Source organism: Mustela erminea, chromosome 18 (assembly GCF_009829155.1).
Source record: "Mustela erminea isolate mMusErm1 chromosome 18, mMusErm1.Pri, whole genome shotgun sequence".
In the NCBI taxonomy this organism is placed as follows: domain Eukaryota; kingdom Metazoa; phylum Chordata; class Mammalia; order Carnivora; family Mustelidae; genus Mustela; species Mustela erminea.
The window spans coordinates 13,163,817-13,180,044 of NC_045631.1; the positions used below are offsets into that span (position 1 = coordinate 13,163,817).

The 16,228-nt window shown below is 56.0% G+C and overlaps 1 protein-coding gene across 1 annotated transcript in view; it reads left to right on the plus strand.

Annotated features, from left to right (window-relative positions):
• Window positions 1-13,791, plus strand: part of MYO15A (myosin XVA) — a 48,687-nt gene extending 34,896 nt beyond the window's left edge. Inside the window, exons 51-65 of the mRNA XM_032321336.1 lie at window positions 255-370; window positions 642-714; window positions 974-1,046; window positions 1,285-1,358; window positions 1,607-1,689; window positions 3,155-3,285; window positions 4,320-4,414; window positions 4,592-4,669; window positions 4,988-5,084; window positions 6,280-6,440; window positions 6,836-6,969; window positions 8,588-8,721; window positions 9,023-9,156; window positions 10,354-10,494; window positions 13,294-13,791. Of these exons, the coding sequence (XP_032177227.1) occupies window positions 255-370; window positions 642-714; window positions 974-1,046; window positions 1,285-1,358; window positions 1,607-1,689; window positions 3,155-3,285; window positions 4,320-4,414; window positions 4,592-4,669; window positions 4,988-5,084; window positions 6,280-6,440; window positions 6,836-6,969; window positions 8,588-8,721; window positions 9,023-9,156; window positions 10,354-10,494; window positions 13,294-13,395 (1,626 nt within the window). The 3' untranslated portion in view covers window positions 13,396-13,791. The remainder of the gene's footprint in view (window positions 1-254; window positions 371-641; window positions 715-973; window positions 1,047-1,284; window positions 1,359-1,606; window positions 1,690-3,154; window positions 3,286-4,319; window positions 4,415-4,591; window positions 4,670-4,987; window positions 5,085-6,279; window positions 6,441-6,835; window positions 6,970-8,587; window positions 8,722-9,022; window positions 9,157-10,353; window positions 10,495-13,293) is intronic.
• The last annotated feature ends 2,437 nt before the right edge of the window (window positions 13,792-16,228 follow it).

Below are 16,228 nucleotides of genomic sequence, written 5' to 3' on the forward strand. Positions count from 1 at the left end.
CAGCTGGGGAAGCTAATCCTGTACTCAGATGGGGGGCGTGGCCAGGTGCAGCAGGGGGCGAGGTCAGCTGGGCCTGTGGAAAGTGGGGCCAGGAGAAGGGTGCCAGGACTACTGAATGGGGGTAGGTTTCGATGGGTGGAGGTTAGGGGTAGCCTGAGAGGCTCAGGACAGAGTCAGCCTGGAGTTGGGTGTGGCAGCTATGAATGTGACCCGGTGTGGCAGGCCAGGACCTCTTAGCTCTGGCCCTCCTGCAGGGACCCCCGGTCAGGGCTGGCTGCCCTGATGGTGCGGAGGATGGCCTGACTCTCCCCCCGTACTCGATGCTTGAGTTTGCCCAGAAGTATTTCCGAGACCCTCAGAGGAGACCCCAGTGAGTGGTGGCCTCATCCTTTATCCCCACTCTGAGGAAGATCCTTCTGGGGCTTCTTACAGCCATCCACCTGGGGGCACCCACTTGTTGGGGGGGGATGAGAAACCCTGCCAGATGTGAGGTCCGCCTGCAGCCTCTACTTCTGGGAGCCTTCCTGCCTGGCCAACTGACGTGGGGTGGAGAACATTCTGGGTGGGAAGGGGATGTCGCCAGAAGCTCAGAGGCGATGCTAGTCAGCAGCGCCATCCCTGCAACCTATCTCCTGTTGCAGGGATGGCCTCAGGCTCAAATCCAAGGAAGGCCGGGAATCCAGAACCTTGGAAGACATGCTCTGCTTCACCAAGGTATCCAGCCCCAGGCCTGTTTCCCCATCTGTAAAATGGTGATGGCAAGATTCCCCCTTCCAGGCCCCTCGGGAAAACAGCCTTGTCCTCAGTGGGCCCCCTCCCAGCTCTCAGCACCCCAGCCGCTTGATTCCTCCCAGGGGCAGGATCTGTCCCCATTGCCGAGCAAGCCTGGCACCTCTTCTGTGATGTGGACTCTTCTGTCATGAGACGGGAGGCACCCCCTGGCCCTGACACAGCTCCCTTCCTCCCCTCACAGACCCCGCTTCAGGAATCTCTTATCGAGCTCAGCGACAGCAGCCTCAACAAGATGGCCACCGACATGTTCCTAGGTGTGCGGGTGGGATGGAACCGTGGCCAGGCCCCCGGGACCAGCTGGGATCCAGCACCCCGTGACCCTGCCTATCCCACCCCTCTGGTCTTGAGTCTTCCCCCTCCCCTCAACTCAGACCTGGGGCCCCATTAAGCCCCCAGCTGCCTCCTGGGGACGGACCCAACCTTGGGGTGCCATGGGGGTAGAGCGGGCAGCTAGGTGTCTGCTGGCCTCAGTGGGGCAAGTCTTTCTTATAGCTGTGATGAGGTTCATGGGCGATGCGCCACTGAAAGGCCAAAGTGAACTGGACGTGCTTTACACCCTCCTGAAGGTCAGTCCAGCAGACTTCGCCAGATGCTCCCTTTCCGGCTTGTGTGGCTCAGTTTTCCTATCTGTTACCCAAAGTTGCAAGACTTTGGGCAGAGGGGAAGCCCAAAGAGGAGTGCATCCTGCAGGTGGGGAGGGGGCTGGGGAAAGGACACCAGGCCTTTCTCCAAGCACACACCCTGTTCTTTTGTGTCTGGGGTGTGGCACGGGCCCTGGCCTGGCCTTGCCATGTAATGGCCTGCCCTCCTTCAGCTGTGTGGGGACCATGAAGTCATGCGGGACGAATGTTACTGCCAAGTTGTGAAGCAGATCACGGACAACACCAGCACCAAGCCGTGAGTGAGCTGGGCCTTTCCCTCTGTCCCCTGTTCCCATGCTGTGTCCTTGCTCCAGGAGTAACCAGTTTAGACTCTCACCCCCTACCCAGGTCTTCCCTCCTAATTCTCTTCCCCTCATCCTCTTCCTCACCCAATGGTTAGAGTACACATGTTTGGAATTGCTTGGTCTGAGACAAGCTGCTGCTGCTCTCTCAGCCTCATTTTCCTCGTCTGTAAAATGGCATTGATCATGTGATAAATCCAGGATCTTGGTTGCAAGTGACAGAAACCCAGTTCAAGATGGTTTAACCAAAAGAGGATTCAGGTGACTGAAAAGCCCAAATATGGCTTCAGGCATGGCTGGATCCAGGTGTCATTGGGAACAGGCTTTCTCTACATTCTAGCCCTGCTGCTCTCCGTGTTGTTAGCGTTCTTTAGTAATATCTCCCATCCACTGGCAAGATACCAGTTCTGAGAAGACATTTGCCAGTTTAGTATTCTTAGGGAAAGCCAGATTGACCCAAGTTTTTAGCAAAAATTCCCAAATCTAGTCTTTTTGGCTTCAGTTAGTCCCATGCCCATCCCTGAACCAACCACAATGGCTGGAGGATATGGAGCTTTGACTGGCTAGAACTGGGTCAGATTTTTGTCCCTCAACCAGTCACTGGATCCAAAGGAAGGTTGAACTCTGATTGGCCAGACCAAGATCAAAAACCATCCCTAAACCAATCACTGTGGCCAGGCAGCTACAGTGTTCTAGTTCTAGGCCAGACCTGGCTCCCATGTCTGTCATCAAACCTTGTGAACTGGGGAGGAGTGGGTGCTTTCTTAAAGGAAGCCCAAGTGTTGGCCACAGGCCCCAGCTGGCCCCAGAAATGAAACCTTGCCTGCGGGGCAGTGGGAAGGTGAATGTGTCTTACATGGGACTGGCACAGAGCAAGTGGCCAGCATGGGACGCTCTTGCTATCACCAGATCTACCCTCCTGTCCCCATCTGGTCTACCTCCCCCACTTGCTCTCTACTCCACTCCCAGGAGTTTTAGAAGCACTCAGCATATCCTCCTGCCCCTTCCCACCCCCTGGCCCTCCCTGCCATCCCTTGTACCCAGCCCCAGCAGGTTCTTCTTGCCCTCCTTCAAGGTCCTCCACCCAGGAGCCTCCCCAGAGAGATTACACCCAGAGAATACTTGTGGGTTTTTTAATTTTGTTTTTTGTTTGTTTGTTTGTTTGTTTTGTGCATGTCTGGCTTGTCCTGTCAAGGGCCTCATCTCCTTCTTTCCCTGTCTCCCACCTTGTTTTCCCAAGCACAATGTACTTTCTACATGGCTCTGGGGCCCCCGCCCTCTCTACCTGGCTGGGGAGCACCGTCAGCCAACAAGCTGTCTGAGAGCCAGAGACATCCAGCCCCATCCCCGGAGTCTCCCCGCATGGCCCTCCAGGGCTGTGGCCAGCTGTGATGTGGCCCTGTATGCGTTTCCCCATAGGGACAGCTGCCAGCGAGGCTGGAGGTTGCTATACATCGTGGCTGCCTACCATAGCTGCTCCACGGTCCTCCAACCACACCTCGTTCGCTTCCTCCAGGACGTGAGCCGGACTCCAGGCCTGCCCTTCCAAGGTGAGGGGCCAGTGAGTGGCAACCCTGGGTAGTGAGCACACAGAAGGGATTTCTAGGTGGGCCGAGTGGCAGGAGCAAAGGCCTGGAGGTGGCACTGTGTGGCATGCGGGAAAAGGAAAGGGGTAGCGAGGGCCTGGAGTGCTGGGTAAGGCCCCACTTCTCTCTTGGCCATTGAGAATCCCCAAGAGTCTTGAGTGGGTCTGTGCAGGGGTGAGACCCAGCTGGTGGCAGGGTCTCAGCCTTTCCTCCCTTGGAGACTGGAGGAAAGGGGCTTGTCCTCAGCCTCACCCCTACCCTTGTTTCCAGAGCAACCCCTGGGTTCCCCTTAGGAAAAAGGTCATCAGGGATGCCTGGGTGGCTCAGTTGGTTGAGTGGCTGCCTTTGCCTCAGGTCATGATCCCAGCGTCCTGGGATCAAGTCCCACATCGGGTTCCTTGTTCGGCAAGGAGCCTGCTTCTCTCTCTGCCTCTGCCTGCCACTCTGTCTGTGCTCGCTCGCTCTCTCTCTGACAAATAAATTAAAAAAGAAAAAAAATCTTTAAAAAAAAGTATTAAAAAAAAAGAAAAGAAAAAGGTCATCATAGCAGTCATGAAGGAGATAGCGGACCTCTTTGTCCGCCCCCCGCCGAGTCCTCCTCTTTCATTCGGTTAACATTCCCAAACAAACAAAGGGTGGCATCTTCTGCACCCAACTCTGGGTGAGGGAGGGGGGTTGGCAGGGGGGTCCCAGCTGACAGGGGAACATACCCCCGGGGCAACAGTGGAGGTGACGGCTGTTTCCAAGGCCCATAGGTAGCTGGGGGACCGTGGGCTAGACAAAAGGCTTTAACCACATGGGCCTTGAGTTCGAATGCAGCTCTTGTCTTTGGGCAAATTCCTGCCCCTCTCCGGACTGTTTCCTCAGCTACCACCACGTTGGGGAGTAGATACCCTGTAGATTGCGGAAAGAAACCAGTAGGCTGGTGCTGGTGGCCGGAAGAGCCTCTTTCTTGCACTGCCTACCCTGGGCAAGGCCTTGACTCTCTGTCTCTGCAGGGATTGCCAAGGCATGTGAGCAGAATCTTCAGAAAACCTTGCGCTCCGGTGGCCGTGTGGAGCTCCCCAGCAGTATGGAGCTTCGGGCCATGTTGGTGAGTGTCAGGTGGGGTCAGGAGGAACAGGGGGGAAACAGGAGCCCAGCTCAGAGACGCTGTGGGCACTCAGCCCTCGCCAGTCCAGAGCCCCTTGGCTTGGGCACTTTCGTGGCCGGGGACAATGGCTGGCCCACACCCCAGTACACGGCCTCTCTCGTCTCCTCTCTATTCCAGGCGGGCCGCAGTTCCAAGAGGCAGCTCTTTCTTCTCCCTGGAGGCCTTGAACGCCACCTCAAAATCAAAACATGCACCGTACGTGAGGGAATGTTTCTGGCAGGCAGGGGCAGGAGGGTGGTGGTGGTGGGGTGCCCTAGGGTGCTGAGTCCCGCAGGGCAGGACTTACATCTCAAGGAAGCAGACTAAGTCTCCGAGAGGTAAAGGGTCATACTGCCGAGAAAGAATTTGAATTCCAGAAGCTGTGCTTCTTCCTGCATGAGGCCATTTCTCAGAGGATCCTTCACGGCCCTGCAGAGGGCCCGAGGAACTCTGTGCTTGGCCATGCAGGGCCTGGGCCACCGGGAGGACAGGGGTCAGCTCAGCTGGCCTGGCCTCACCCTTCCCTCCCTCCAGGTGGCCCTGGATGTGGTGGAGGAGATCTGTGCCGAGATGGCTCTGACCCGCCCGGAGGCCTTCAGCGAGTACGTCATCTTTGTCGTCACCAACAGAGGTGAGGGGCCAGGAGGACTGGGGACGCTGGGCCCAGCCCTTAAGTCCCAGGTCAGATGCCACTTCTTCTGGGTAGTCCGGGCTGCCATGCCTAAGAACTCTTCTGTGCGCCGAGCACCCCAGCTCTGGATGTTGGTTTTGCCTACCAGACCGGAAGTTCATGGAGGACAGTGGCCTGCTTGGCGGGAGCCCATGGGCCCTGCCTTCAAGGAGCTCACATCCTGGGACGTTTCCTTGAGTGGACCCTGGCTTCTGGAGCCCGCCACACATGCATTGCTTCCTGTCTCTCAGGCAATAGCAGCGCTCTCCTCCAGCCCTTCTCACACGGCCCAAAGCCCCTTCTGTCTGCTGCCCACTCTGGACTGTGGTCTTACCTCCCGCCATCCTGGGGTTGGTGCCAGCCTCCTGCCCCTAACACTTGTGGCTGCCGGGTGGGTTCTGAACTGTGTGTCCTCAGCCCTGTCCGCCTGAGTCCAGCTAACACAGGGGGCAGGGGATGGTGGTAACAAAATCGTCCTCATAACGGAAATGTATGGACCAGATACGGTGTTCCAGGCACAGTTCAAAGCATTTTAATTACAAAAACTCCTGGAGGGGGTCCATTGTTCAGTGGAGGTTAAGGGGTTTCCTGAAGGTCACACCATGGAGATTTGAACCTGGGCACTCTATCCTTAAGAGTCTGGACTTTATCATCATGCCATACCTCCTCTTTGGTAAAATGTTACTGAAGACCTGGGATGGGCAGCAGAAAAGTCCATGCGAGAAGGAAGAGCTTAACCCTCCCTCACAGACTCAGAGCACCCCCCCATTGCCAGGCCCCCATCTTCCCCACCCCCCACCCATTCCAGGAGCCATTCCAGGCAAGGGGGTCTCCCCTGAAGGGGTTCTGTAGGAAGGCATTCATGGGTCTCAAGCCCTGGGGCCTGTGGTACTTCTCCGAGTCCCCAGCCTCCTCCGGAAAGGGGCTGGGGTTCCTTGAGGCATGACCCGAGGCACTTTCCGAGACCTAGGTGGGCTGTAGCTTGGAAGCTTGGATTGGAATTATTCCCACCTCTGCTGATTAGCATTCCACAGGCACGGGGCACCGTGTTCCATACACATGCTCCCCTTCAGGGAGGACCCCATGTCCTGGAGCAGGGAGGGGCCCTGCCGGGGCTCTGCATGTCTGCTCTGCAGCCGCCCCCGTCTCTCCACAGGCCAGCACGTGTGTCCACTCAGCCGCTGTGCATACATCCTGGATGTGGCCTCCGAGATGGAGCCGGTGGATGGGGGCTACATGCTGTGGTTCCGGCGTGTGCTCTGGGATCAGCCCCTCAAGTTTGAGAATGAGCTCTATGTGACCATGCACTACAACCAGGTCAGCACATGGGCTCTGGAATCTTCTACACTTGCCTATGTGAAGTCGGACTCCACAGCCTTGGCACCTGAGACCTTCCCGGCTATAGTGACTCTGGTGCAGACTCTGTTTTCAGAAACCCCGGCCAGTTCCCAAATGCCGCAATGTGGATGTCCAGGACACTCTTCTCCCACCACTGTGGGGACTCCCATGTGGGCTTCCGGGCTATGGCCCTCCCCACTCACCTTCTTGTATGTCTCATCATTCCCCAGAGCCCAGAAGGGTGGCCGGTCCCCCCCAGCCCAGAAGCAAGAGGGACTGGAATTATTGCAATTGCATGTGTTCACGTGTTCCTCTGAGGAACAGGTGAGTGCAGGGTGACCTACAGCCCCTCATTGGAATTCTCAACCCTGCAGGTCCTGCCCGACTACCAGAAGGGCCTCTTTAGCAGCGTGCCAGCCGGCCAGCCCAGCGAGCAACAGCTGCAGCAGGTGTCCAAGCTGGCCTTGCTACAGCACCGGGCCAAGGGCCACTCCCACCTGCCCAGCGTGTAAGCACCTGCCACCTGTCAGCCCCCCACCCCACCAACCCCAAGCTGGCCCTCCCAAGCCCCAAGCGCTCTGCTCCTGCACCACTGTCTGCCAAGCTGGCTGGGAAGTGGAGAGCGGTTCTGGCCCTGGGGCAGAAACATTCACTGCGGTACTGCAACCCCAACCCCCCATGATAGGAGATCCCTTAAATAAATCCTGGGTGTCAGGCAGCCTTTAAACTGAGTTCCCCAAAGAGGTGATACATTGGTCATCCTAAGACTTTCGGCCTCAGAACATTTTTACTCTCTTAAACATAGGACCCCAAGGAGCTTTTGTTTATGTGGGTCATACTTACTGTACTGGAAACTGAAATTGAGAACCGCCTTAAAATATGTATGGTTTGAAATATAAGGATAATGTATTACACATTAATATAAATAACCATATAATAATTGTAGTTCTAAAAACATGTGAGAAGCATTTGTAACTCAAGCAGTAGAAATTAACGTTACGTGCTAATGCAAACAACTTCTAAAACCCAACTGTGCTTCCCCAAAAAGATCTAGTGAGGAGAGTAGCACTGGTTTACATTTTGCACATCTCCTTACCAACTGGCATAATGGAACACAGCTGGGTTCTCAGATGTGCTTCTGTGGGTGGGTGAACTGGGACCTCACAGGTCATGGGGTCTCCCGCAAGTTCCACTTGTAAAAGAACCCAAGGGGAAAAGTCCAACTAACATTTTAGCTCTTCAGATGTTATCAGGGAAATGGCTTTGACCTCCAAGGCCCTCAGCCACACCCTGAGAAGCCTTGGTATGAATAATAGTAAGATAACGTAGGTATGCTGTATGTATTTCCAGGAACTCATAATAAGGTAAGAACTCCGAATGTAAGGCTCTTTTTATGTTCTAATTTTAAGAAAAAAGTCAAGGAAGGATGGACAGCTATAATCCCAATATTGGGGGAAAATAAATCACTGAGTTTTACTTTTTGGAAGGTACTTAACATCTCAGCTAATCTTTATTTTCCCCCTTACAAACAAGGAAACTAAGGCCCACAGAGGTTACAGGGCTTACCGAAGCTTACCCAGCTAATAGGTGGGAGAACCAGGATCCAAACAGAAGGGACAGAAGTGTAGGGTCTGTTGGCCCAACGGGTCCAGCCTGGAGCCCCACGCTTCTCTGCTCCATGCTCTGACCCACTGCTGGTAGTCGCTTTGCTCCCTGCCCCCATATTTCCCCCACCCTAGTGCATCTCACCCTCATGGCCTGGGCTTCCCCTTGGGGAGCGGGGCTACAAAGGACTAACCCACCTTGGGTTCAAGTCTCAGCCCCCCAGTTCACTCAGTCACTGTGTCACCCGGGGCCAGTCAGGGAACTTCTCAGAGCCTCCATCCCTGCTTCCTCATGCAGTTACCCTACTGGTAGCGGCCACGGTCATGGAGTGCCAGCCGTGGACCGGGGCACCGAGTGAGCCCATTGGACAGGCAGCACTGAGCCGTCTAGGGAAGTGCAAAGATCATATCCCTTTGGCCTAACACCTGCCTGGCAGTGAGGATGGCGGAGACTGCATGCGGGGCGTGAGGAGCCTATGATGCTGGGTGCTCAGGACCATCCTTCCTTCCTTCCACACACAGGCGAGAGATTCAGGACTACATCCCAGCCCAGCTCTACCGCTCCCTGGCCGGCTCTGCCTGGCTCGGCCTACTGGGCCAGCACCGACAGCAGACACAGGCGCTCAGCCCCCACCAGGCCCGGGCCCAGTTTCTGGGTAAAAGTCTGCAGCTGGGGTGGATAAGTGAAGGGCACCCCACTACGGAAGGGGTTCTAGAGGCAGGGGAGGGAGGCACCTTTTTCTTTGCACAAAGGCATTTTCAGTGTTAGCAGAGCTGAGCAGCTGCCTGGAGAGAACACCTTTCCAAGAAGTTCACCAAGAGGCTCTGGGCGGCTGTGGGCAGATGCAGGGGGGCTGGAGAGGAGGAGGAGCCTTGGGGTGAGGACACAGATGCTGGACACAGCGGAGGGAGGACACAGGCAGCAGGCTGACCGACCACCCCCTCTCCCCTCCCTAGGTCTCATCAGCGCCCTACCCATGTTTGGCTCCTCCTTCTTCTTCGTCCAGAGCTGCAGCAATGCCACGGTGCCAGCCCCCTGCATCCTCGCTGTCAACCAGAATGGCCTCAACTTCCTCAGCACTGAGACCCACGTGAGTGGCCTGAGCCTGGCACCTACCCCCTGTCCTCCGAGCGTACTTCCTGGGGTGGGGGACACTGAGCTGGGCAGCGGTGGAAGCCAGCCCCAACACACCGCAGGCCCGCTCTGAGCCTCACGTGCCCATCCGGAACATGGGTATGATAGCAGAACCCAGCCCTCGGGCTGTCCTGAATGTTAGCATGGTGGGCGCTCACATCTAGCACATGGGTCTGCTCTGCCTGCCTGAGCAGCCGCAGACTCTGAATTCTCGAGGGTCTGGAGGCCCCAAGCCAGAGAGCAAGGACCTGGTGGGGTTCGCTTCCCCTGAGGCCTCTCTCCTTGGCCTGTATAGATGGCCGCCGGCTCCCTGTGTCCTCACATGGACTTTCCTCAGAGCGCACATCCTTGGTGTCTTCCTCACATCCAAGTTCCCTCTTCTCCTAAGGACTCGGGATGGATTTGAACTACGCCCACCCACCCCAATGGTCTCATTTCAACTTCGTTCCCTCTTTCAAGGCCTTGTCTCCAAATATAGTCGCCGTCTGAGGGACGGGGCCTTAGGACTTTATTGGAGGTGATCTAGGACATGCTGGAATGAGGAAGTGAGACCAGGAAGGGACAGGCTCACGCACCTTGGGAACACACCTTCTGGAAGGTTGTGTGAGCAGCCGGTGGGAACTGGCGCTCAGTGGGGAGGGGGAGGGGGCGGGGCTTGAGACAGTCTGGGACACACCCCTGGCAGGATGTTCTGGGGGTGAGGGAGCTGGGGTGTCTAGGCACCTTGTCACCCACTGTCACTAATCATGGCATTAACTCCCATTACCCTGGCTTTCTATGCATGGGCACAGGGTTTGCTTCTCGGGGCGGAAAGAAAGCTCCAGGCAGAGCTTAAGAGGCAGCTTGGGTGGAAAGGTCAGGGCACCGCTGGTTTCTACCGCACTCTAGGATTCCAAGCATTCAGAATAGAGCCCAGCACCATGGAGATGGGTGCGTCCTATTTGTAGAATCAGTTTCACAGGGGAGGAAACCGAAGTCCAGAGAGGTAAAGTGACTTGCTTCAGGTCACACAGCAAGTTGCTGGGGAACTGGCACTCCTGCTCCGGGGGTGGGGGGTGGGGTCCTGCCTCCTGCTGATCTGATCTGCAGGGGAGAGGTAAGGGTGGGTGAGACTGTCCCACCCACTGGCCTGTCTCCTCCCCTCTCCCTCCAGGAGCTGATGGTGAAGTTCCCCCTGAAAGAGATCCAGTCAACTCGAACCCAGAGACCCACAGCCAGCTCCAGCTACCCATATGTGGAGATCACGCTGGGGGATGTAGCCACCCAGCGCACCATGCAGCTGCAGCTAGAGCAGGTGGGCCCAGCCCTGGCCCCAGTCCTCAGCCTCCAACCCAGCCCCTCCCTCATTAGTTCTACCCACCAGGACCTCTGCCAGGCCTGCCTCCATGGTAGGTCAGGTCCTGGCCATACCCGCCCCAGGAGCATCCAGCCGGGTGCTGGGGACAGAGCTGACCCAGCTAACCCAACCAAGCACAGAACTGTGGGTCATTAGGGTAGTCTGGCAATGAAGCATCTTAGTGGTGGGCTCATGGGAAAGGGCCAGGTTATTTGTAGAAGATTGAAGAGTTTGAGGGAACTAGGGAGACACAGCTGTCCTAGGGGAGGTCTTAAAAGCCCTTAAATGTCAAGATAAGACTCTGGGGCATTCCGAGGGCACTAGGGAGCCACAGAAGGTTGGTGAGAGGGCAGGGACACAGGAAGTCTGAGGAAGCTCACCTGGACTGAGGCTTGGAAGATGGATGATGAGGTCTGGGGTTGAGGGTGGAAAGGGTGTGTTCCCATGTGACAGAGGGAAACTGAGGTCCACCTGTCCTGTACCTTCCCATATCTGGAGCAACTTTGGCTGCTTCTTAAAAGGCATGGCTGATCTCTAGACTCCTTTTGAAGTCTCACATCCCTGGGGAGAGAAGATTGAGGCCCAGGGAAGGTCTGGGACCTGAGCTAGGGCCATGCATGTCTGCGCCTGCCAGCCTTCCACACCCCCTCAAGATCTGGGCCCATGACCGGCCCCCACACCAGGGCCTCCCTTCGAGGGACTGACCTCCTAGTGCAAGACAGAGGGACTCCCGTTGCCCTGGCCCTGCCTCTGAGGGACACAATAGAGCCCTCCATGTACCCCTTGCAGAGCCTGCAACTCAGGACCAAGCCCCCTGGTCTGCTTCCCACCACACTCCAGTCCCGCTCCTGCCAAGCTCACCCCCAGTCTTGGCCTTCCTTTCTGGCCTGGCCTGCTTCCCAGAACCTTCCTTTCTGAGCTCACACCACAGCAAACTTACCTTCCATATCTTCCTGGGCTCCTTTTCTGCTGCCCCCTCTTTTGGAGGATGTCTAAGTATGGCTGAGTCTGAACCCCTCGCCCCTTCTGGCCCTGAGGCCTCCATCAGTGCTGTGACAGCCCCCATATTTCTGGCTCCTGCCCTTACCCCTCATCTCCCTGGAGACCAACAGTACTTACCTCAGAACCCTCACAGGCACTCGGGTCCTAACCCAGGGGCCCTTTCCATCCCTCTTGCCTCCTCTCTCTATCTTTCTGGCCTCTGTTCTCACCCCCCTCCCCTCTGCGCACAGCCCTGGCCTCTTCCAGCACCCTGATGCCAAGCTTGCCCTTGCCTCTCTGCCCCAAACCCTTTGCACTCACTGTCCCGTCTACCTGCAGTGCTCTTCCCTGGTTCATTCCTTCTCTCTATTTGGGTGGCAGCACAAGCGTCACCTCTTTCCAGAAGCTTTCCCTGACTCTCCTCCCGGATGTATTACTGTCTTCACCTTGGCAGACCTCCCTATGGCATGTAGATCTGTCACTTGTTTAAATATTGTCTGTCTCCCCAACCAGAACACCAGCCCCCAGAGGCCCGAGCTGTGTCTGTTTTGTCCACATTGGGTCCATAGCACAGCCCCTGGCATGTAGTGGATGCTTACTAAGTGGTTGGTACCGTAGATAGTTGGATGGGGCCTTTTTGGCTTTTCCACTTCCTTGCAGACCTCCAACCCCTTTATGCTGCTGCCTCTGCCTCTGGCATGTTTGACTGAGGGGTGGGGCGCATTCATTCAGCACATAACCACGGAACGTCTCTATGTAGCAGGCTCTGCACTGGCTACAGGGATCCCCTCAGCCCTTACCCCCACCAAGCCCGGAGTCAAAGAATCTTTCCAGCAGACCCCATGACCAGTGCTAAGGACGATGTAGCTGAGCTATCTGGGATGTAATTAGCGAGGGCTTCCAAGAGGAGGTGATACTGAGTATGGCGGCAGTGCAGCCAACAGACCTAGGTCCCTGCCTCGCCCACCTCTGACAGGCTGCTTGAGGAAATCTCAAGGCACCCCCACTTCTTACTGAGCTTCAGTTTCCACATCTGTCAAGTGGGGCCACGGCTCCATGGAGGCCTCGCATGTGGCACGTGGGTAGGAGGGCTGGCTAGGGCATCGGCTGGCATGGTGTGGACCAGAAGGGGTATGGTGCAGGAAGCTTTCAGAATGGTGCCTGGCACACCGTCCCACTCAGTCAGCATCCTTTCTCTACCTCTGTCAGAGCAGCTTCCGTGGCCCCTTGGAGTTCCCTGTGGGGCTACCACCACTGCCTGTGGTCTGAGAACCATGCTCAGGTGGATTTTCCACACTTTCTGCCGCCTCTCCTCCCCACCCCATCTGGGAGCCCTGAGGCTGGCCCATGGCTTATTCTCGGCCCTGGGTGCCAGGTGGTAACCATGGAAACACATCACTAGACGCTGACCATTCATCTACTACACTAATATTTTTTCCTTGCGAAGGGTTTACATGTAACAAAACGTCACAGAATTCACGTGCCCATCCGGAACATGGAATTCTCCCTGCAGCCCTGTGAGGCAGGCCCTGGGAAACTGAGACCCTAGTGATGAGGCCGCTGAGACTCTGAGAGGTGAAGTCACCAGCCCTAGGTCATACTCATCAGGTGCAGCAAAGCTGGCAGATGCACTAGGTCTTCTGCTTACTGACTCCTTTCAGCCTAGAGGTGGGGACAAGGGTGGGACCTGCCAGTACTCTCCCAACCACACCTCACCCCAAGGTGAGAGCTGGGGAAGTGTTGCTGGGTGCGGGACTCTCACCATCTCTCCTGCAGGGTCTGGAGCTGTGTCGGGTGGTGGCTGTGCACGTGGAGAACCTGCTCAGTGCCCGGGAGAAGCGGCTCACGCTGCCCCCCAGTGAGATTACGCTGCTTTGATCCAGCCCCCAGCCCTCCTGCTGCCCTTTACCAGAAGGCTTGCTGTGTGGCCCCAGGGGACTTACTGGGCCTCTGTGGGCCAGTGACCCCTGGAAGGGGCCAGACCCTTGATGCAGAGACCAAGATTGGGTAGGACAAATGACCTAAGTCCCTGGGAACACAAGAAGACAGATCCACAACTGGGATGGAATTGCAGTGTGCAAACTTGGGTCAGATAACAGGAAGAACTTCCAAAGGCTGGCCCATGGGGACTGGAGTCACATACCCCGTATGGGCCTGGCCCCGACTCACGCCCATGGCAGAGAAGCCCCACACCAATGGCCTAGTCAAACTGGACTGTGAATTTGGTTTACCGCAGGTCTGATTTTTTTTTTTTAAGATTTTATTTATTTGACAGACAGAGATCACAAGTAGGCAGAGAGCCAGGCAGAGAGAGAGGAAGGGAAGCAGGCTCCCTGCTCAGCAGAGAGTCCGATGAGGGGCTCGATCCCAGGACCCTGGGATCATGACCTGAGCCAAGCACAGAGGCTTAACCCACTAAGCCACTCAGGTGCACCAGGTCTGATGTTCAAGTCTGCCCCAGCCCCACATCTCAGCCCCTCACGTGTCCTCCTTGAGTGCCCCATGCACTGCTGGTCAGCTGGGATTTGGGACCCTTGGTCATGTCTGTGCACATAAAAGATGTGCCTGGCAGCCATTCCTCCCCACCCCATGCAGTTGCTGAGTAGCTGGAAAAGCGGTGTAAGGGAGGAGGCAGGAACTGGAGGCCCAGCTGGGCCCCTGACTCACTGCCCGTGATTACAGCTTCTAGCAGAGACCTGTCCCTACTTCTCCCTGCAGACCCCTGTCCCCCAACTCCACACTCATTAGGTGGCCTCGACCCCAGGGCCCCATTGCTGAATGGCTTATGCAAGGTTTGAGGGATATAGTGGTGGGAGAGAGAAGTTTCACATCAGAGTCTGGGGAGGAAGAAGTCTGGGAAAGGCCTCCTTAGAGAAGGGAACATTGGTGTTGGGTTTTGAAGGATGGGTAGATGTTTGCTAGGAATAGATGGAAGGAAAGTGAATGAACGTTCCAAATAGAGAAAACAGTGTTCGTTCCCTACTGTTATCCCCCCAGAGCCTAGGACAATGCCTATCACAGAGTGGGCACTTAAGCGTTTGTTACACGGATAAAAGAATAAATAAATGTTGATGGAAAGTGTTGGTGTTTTGGGGAACTTGGGGAGGACAGAAGCACTAGGCTTGCGAGAAGAAGGCTGGATAGCTATGTGAGGGCTGGAGCCATGGTGCCCCGAGGACCAATGTATTTACTCATTTGGTACCTATTAAGGTACCAAGGTACCAAGCACCTGCTGTGTACTTGGCAAATGCCAAGCCCTGGGACTTGCTCACAGTGAAATGGCTATAAACCATGACAAGGTCTGTGAGTGGGACTTAGGCAGGTGAGGAGGGGAGGGAACAGCATGTGGACATTACTCATGGAAGACTTGAGACCGAAGAGGCCAGCGTGGGTGGATGGAGTCAGGCTTGCAGGCTACGCTAAGGATTTAGGATTTCATCCCAAGAGTGATGAGGAGCCTTCAAGGTTTTTCAGTGGGAGAGGGGGTAATCTGCTCAGATCAGACTTTGAAGTGGTCATTCGGACCACAGAGCAGAGAGAATGTAGGGGCCAGGGAGACCAAAGTGGGGGCTGCTGTCGTGTCAGCCAGGGAACTCTGTGGTGTGGACACTGGTGGTGGTGACAGGCGGGGAGAAGTGGGCATCTCAAGGAGCTCAGTCAGGCTGTCCTGAGACAGAGAAGGTCAAGGAAGAGCCCTTCATACGCCATGGGGCTGTCCTACTTGTAGCACTGTCGGGGTGGCTTTCCCCAAAGCCAGTCCAGCGCATGTAGCTGATTTGGGAGGTGAGGGAAGTGGAAAGGGGCCAGAAAGAGTGCGTTATCCATCAGGCTACCCCTGCTGCAATTACTCTGCCCAGGTGAGAGGTGAGAGGCCTTCTGGGTTTCAGAATCCAGGTGGGCCGTGTGAACATGGCCCCTTGGAAGTGGCTCCTTGAGGTTGAGCAGCCCGGCTCATGCGCATGGAACTGAGAGGAGCCTTCTAGCCCACCCCTGGCTGGGCTGCAGATCTGAGCTGGAAAGGTGACTGAAGGCTAAGTTTTGGGGGTAGTTTGCTATACATAGCATTGGATAACACCAGAGCTTTGGGGATTTCAGGACCTACCAATTCAAGCCCTTGTAAAAGGAGGTCACAATCCCTACAAGGCAGAGAGGAGAGTCAGGGGTGACAGGAGAGTCAGACCCTGCTGTGTCCCTCAGGCACCGTAGGGGTATGACACTGGGTCCTTCTACCTAGACCAGGCCCTAGAAAGGAATTCCAGGTAAGTGTGGGGAGATCCAGAGCAGAAGGGACCAAGCCTTAGGGTTCCCAGCTGAGCGTGTGGTGAGAACCATACAGTAGATAGGTCTAGGTGGCCTGGGAGCCCGACAGTCAACTGGTACAGGCTTGAGGTCCCAGATGGGTATGGCAGGAGGCATCATATTTGGGCACCGAAAAGTAACCAGAAGGACTTCACTGCATCCCCTATGTGGGACAAGTGGCTAGACTTTGCAGGTTCCGGTGTCCACATACTCTCCTTGCTGGCTCCCCCTGCCTGGGGGTGCCACCTGCTGCCCAGAACCCACAAGCCTATTAAGAGAATCTTTGCTGTGGAGCCAGAGAGGACTGTGTTCAAATTCCACATTTCCTGTTTAGCTGTGTGGCCTTTTGTCTCTTGCCCACTCTGAGCCTCTGCTTCCTTCTTTGTAAATGGGAAGCACTGACAGAGGTGTT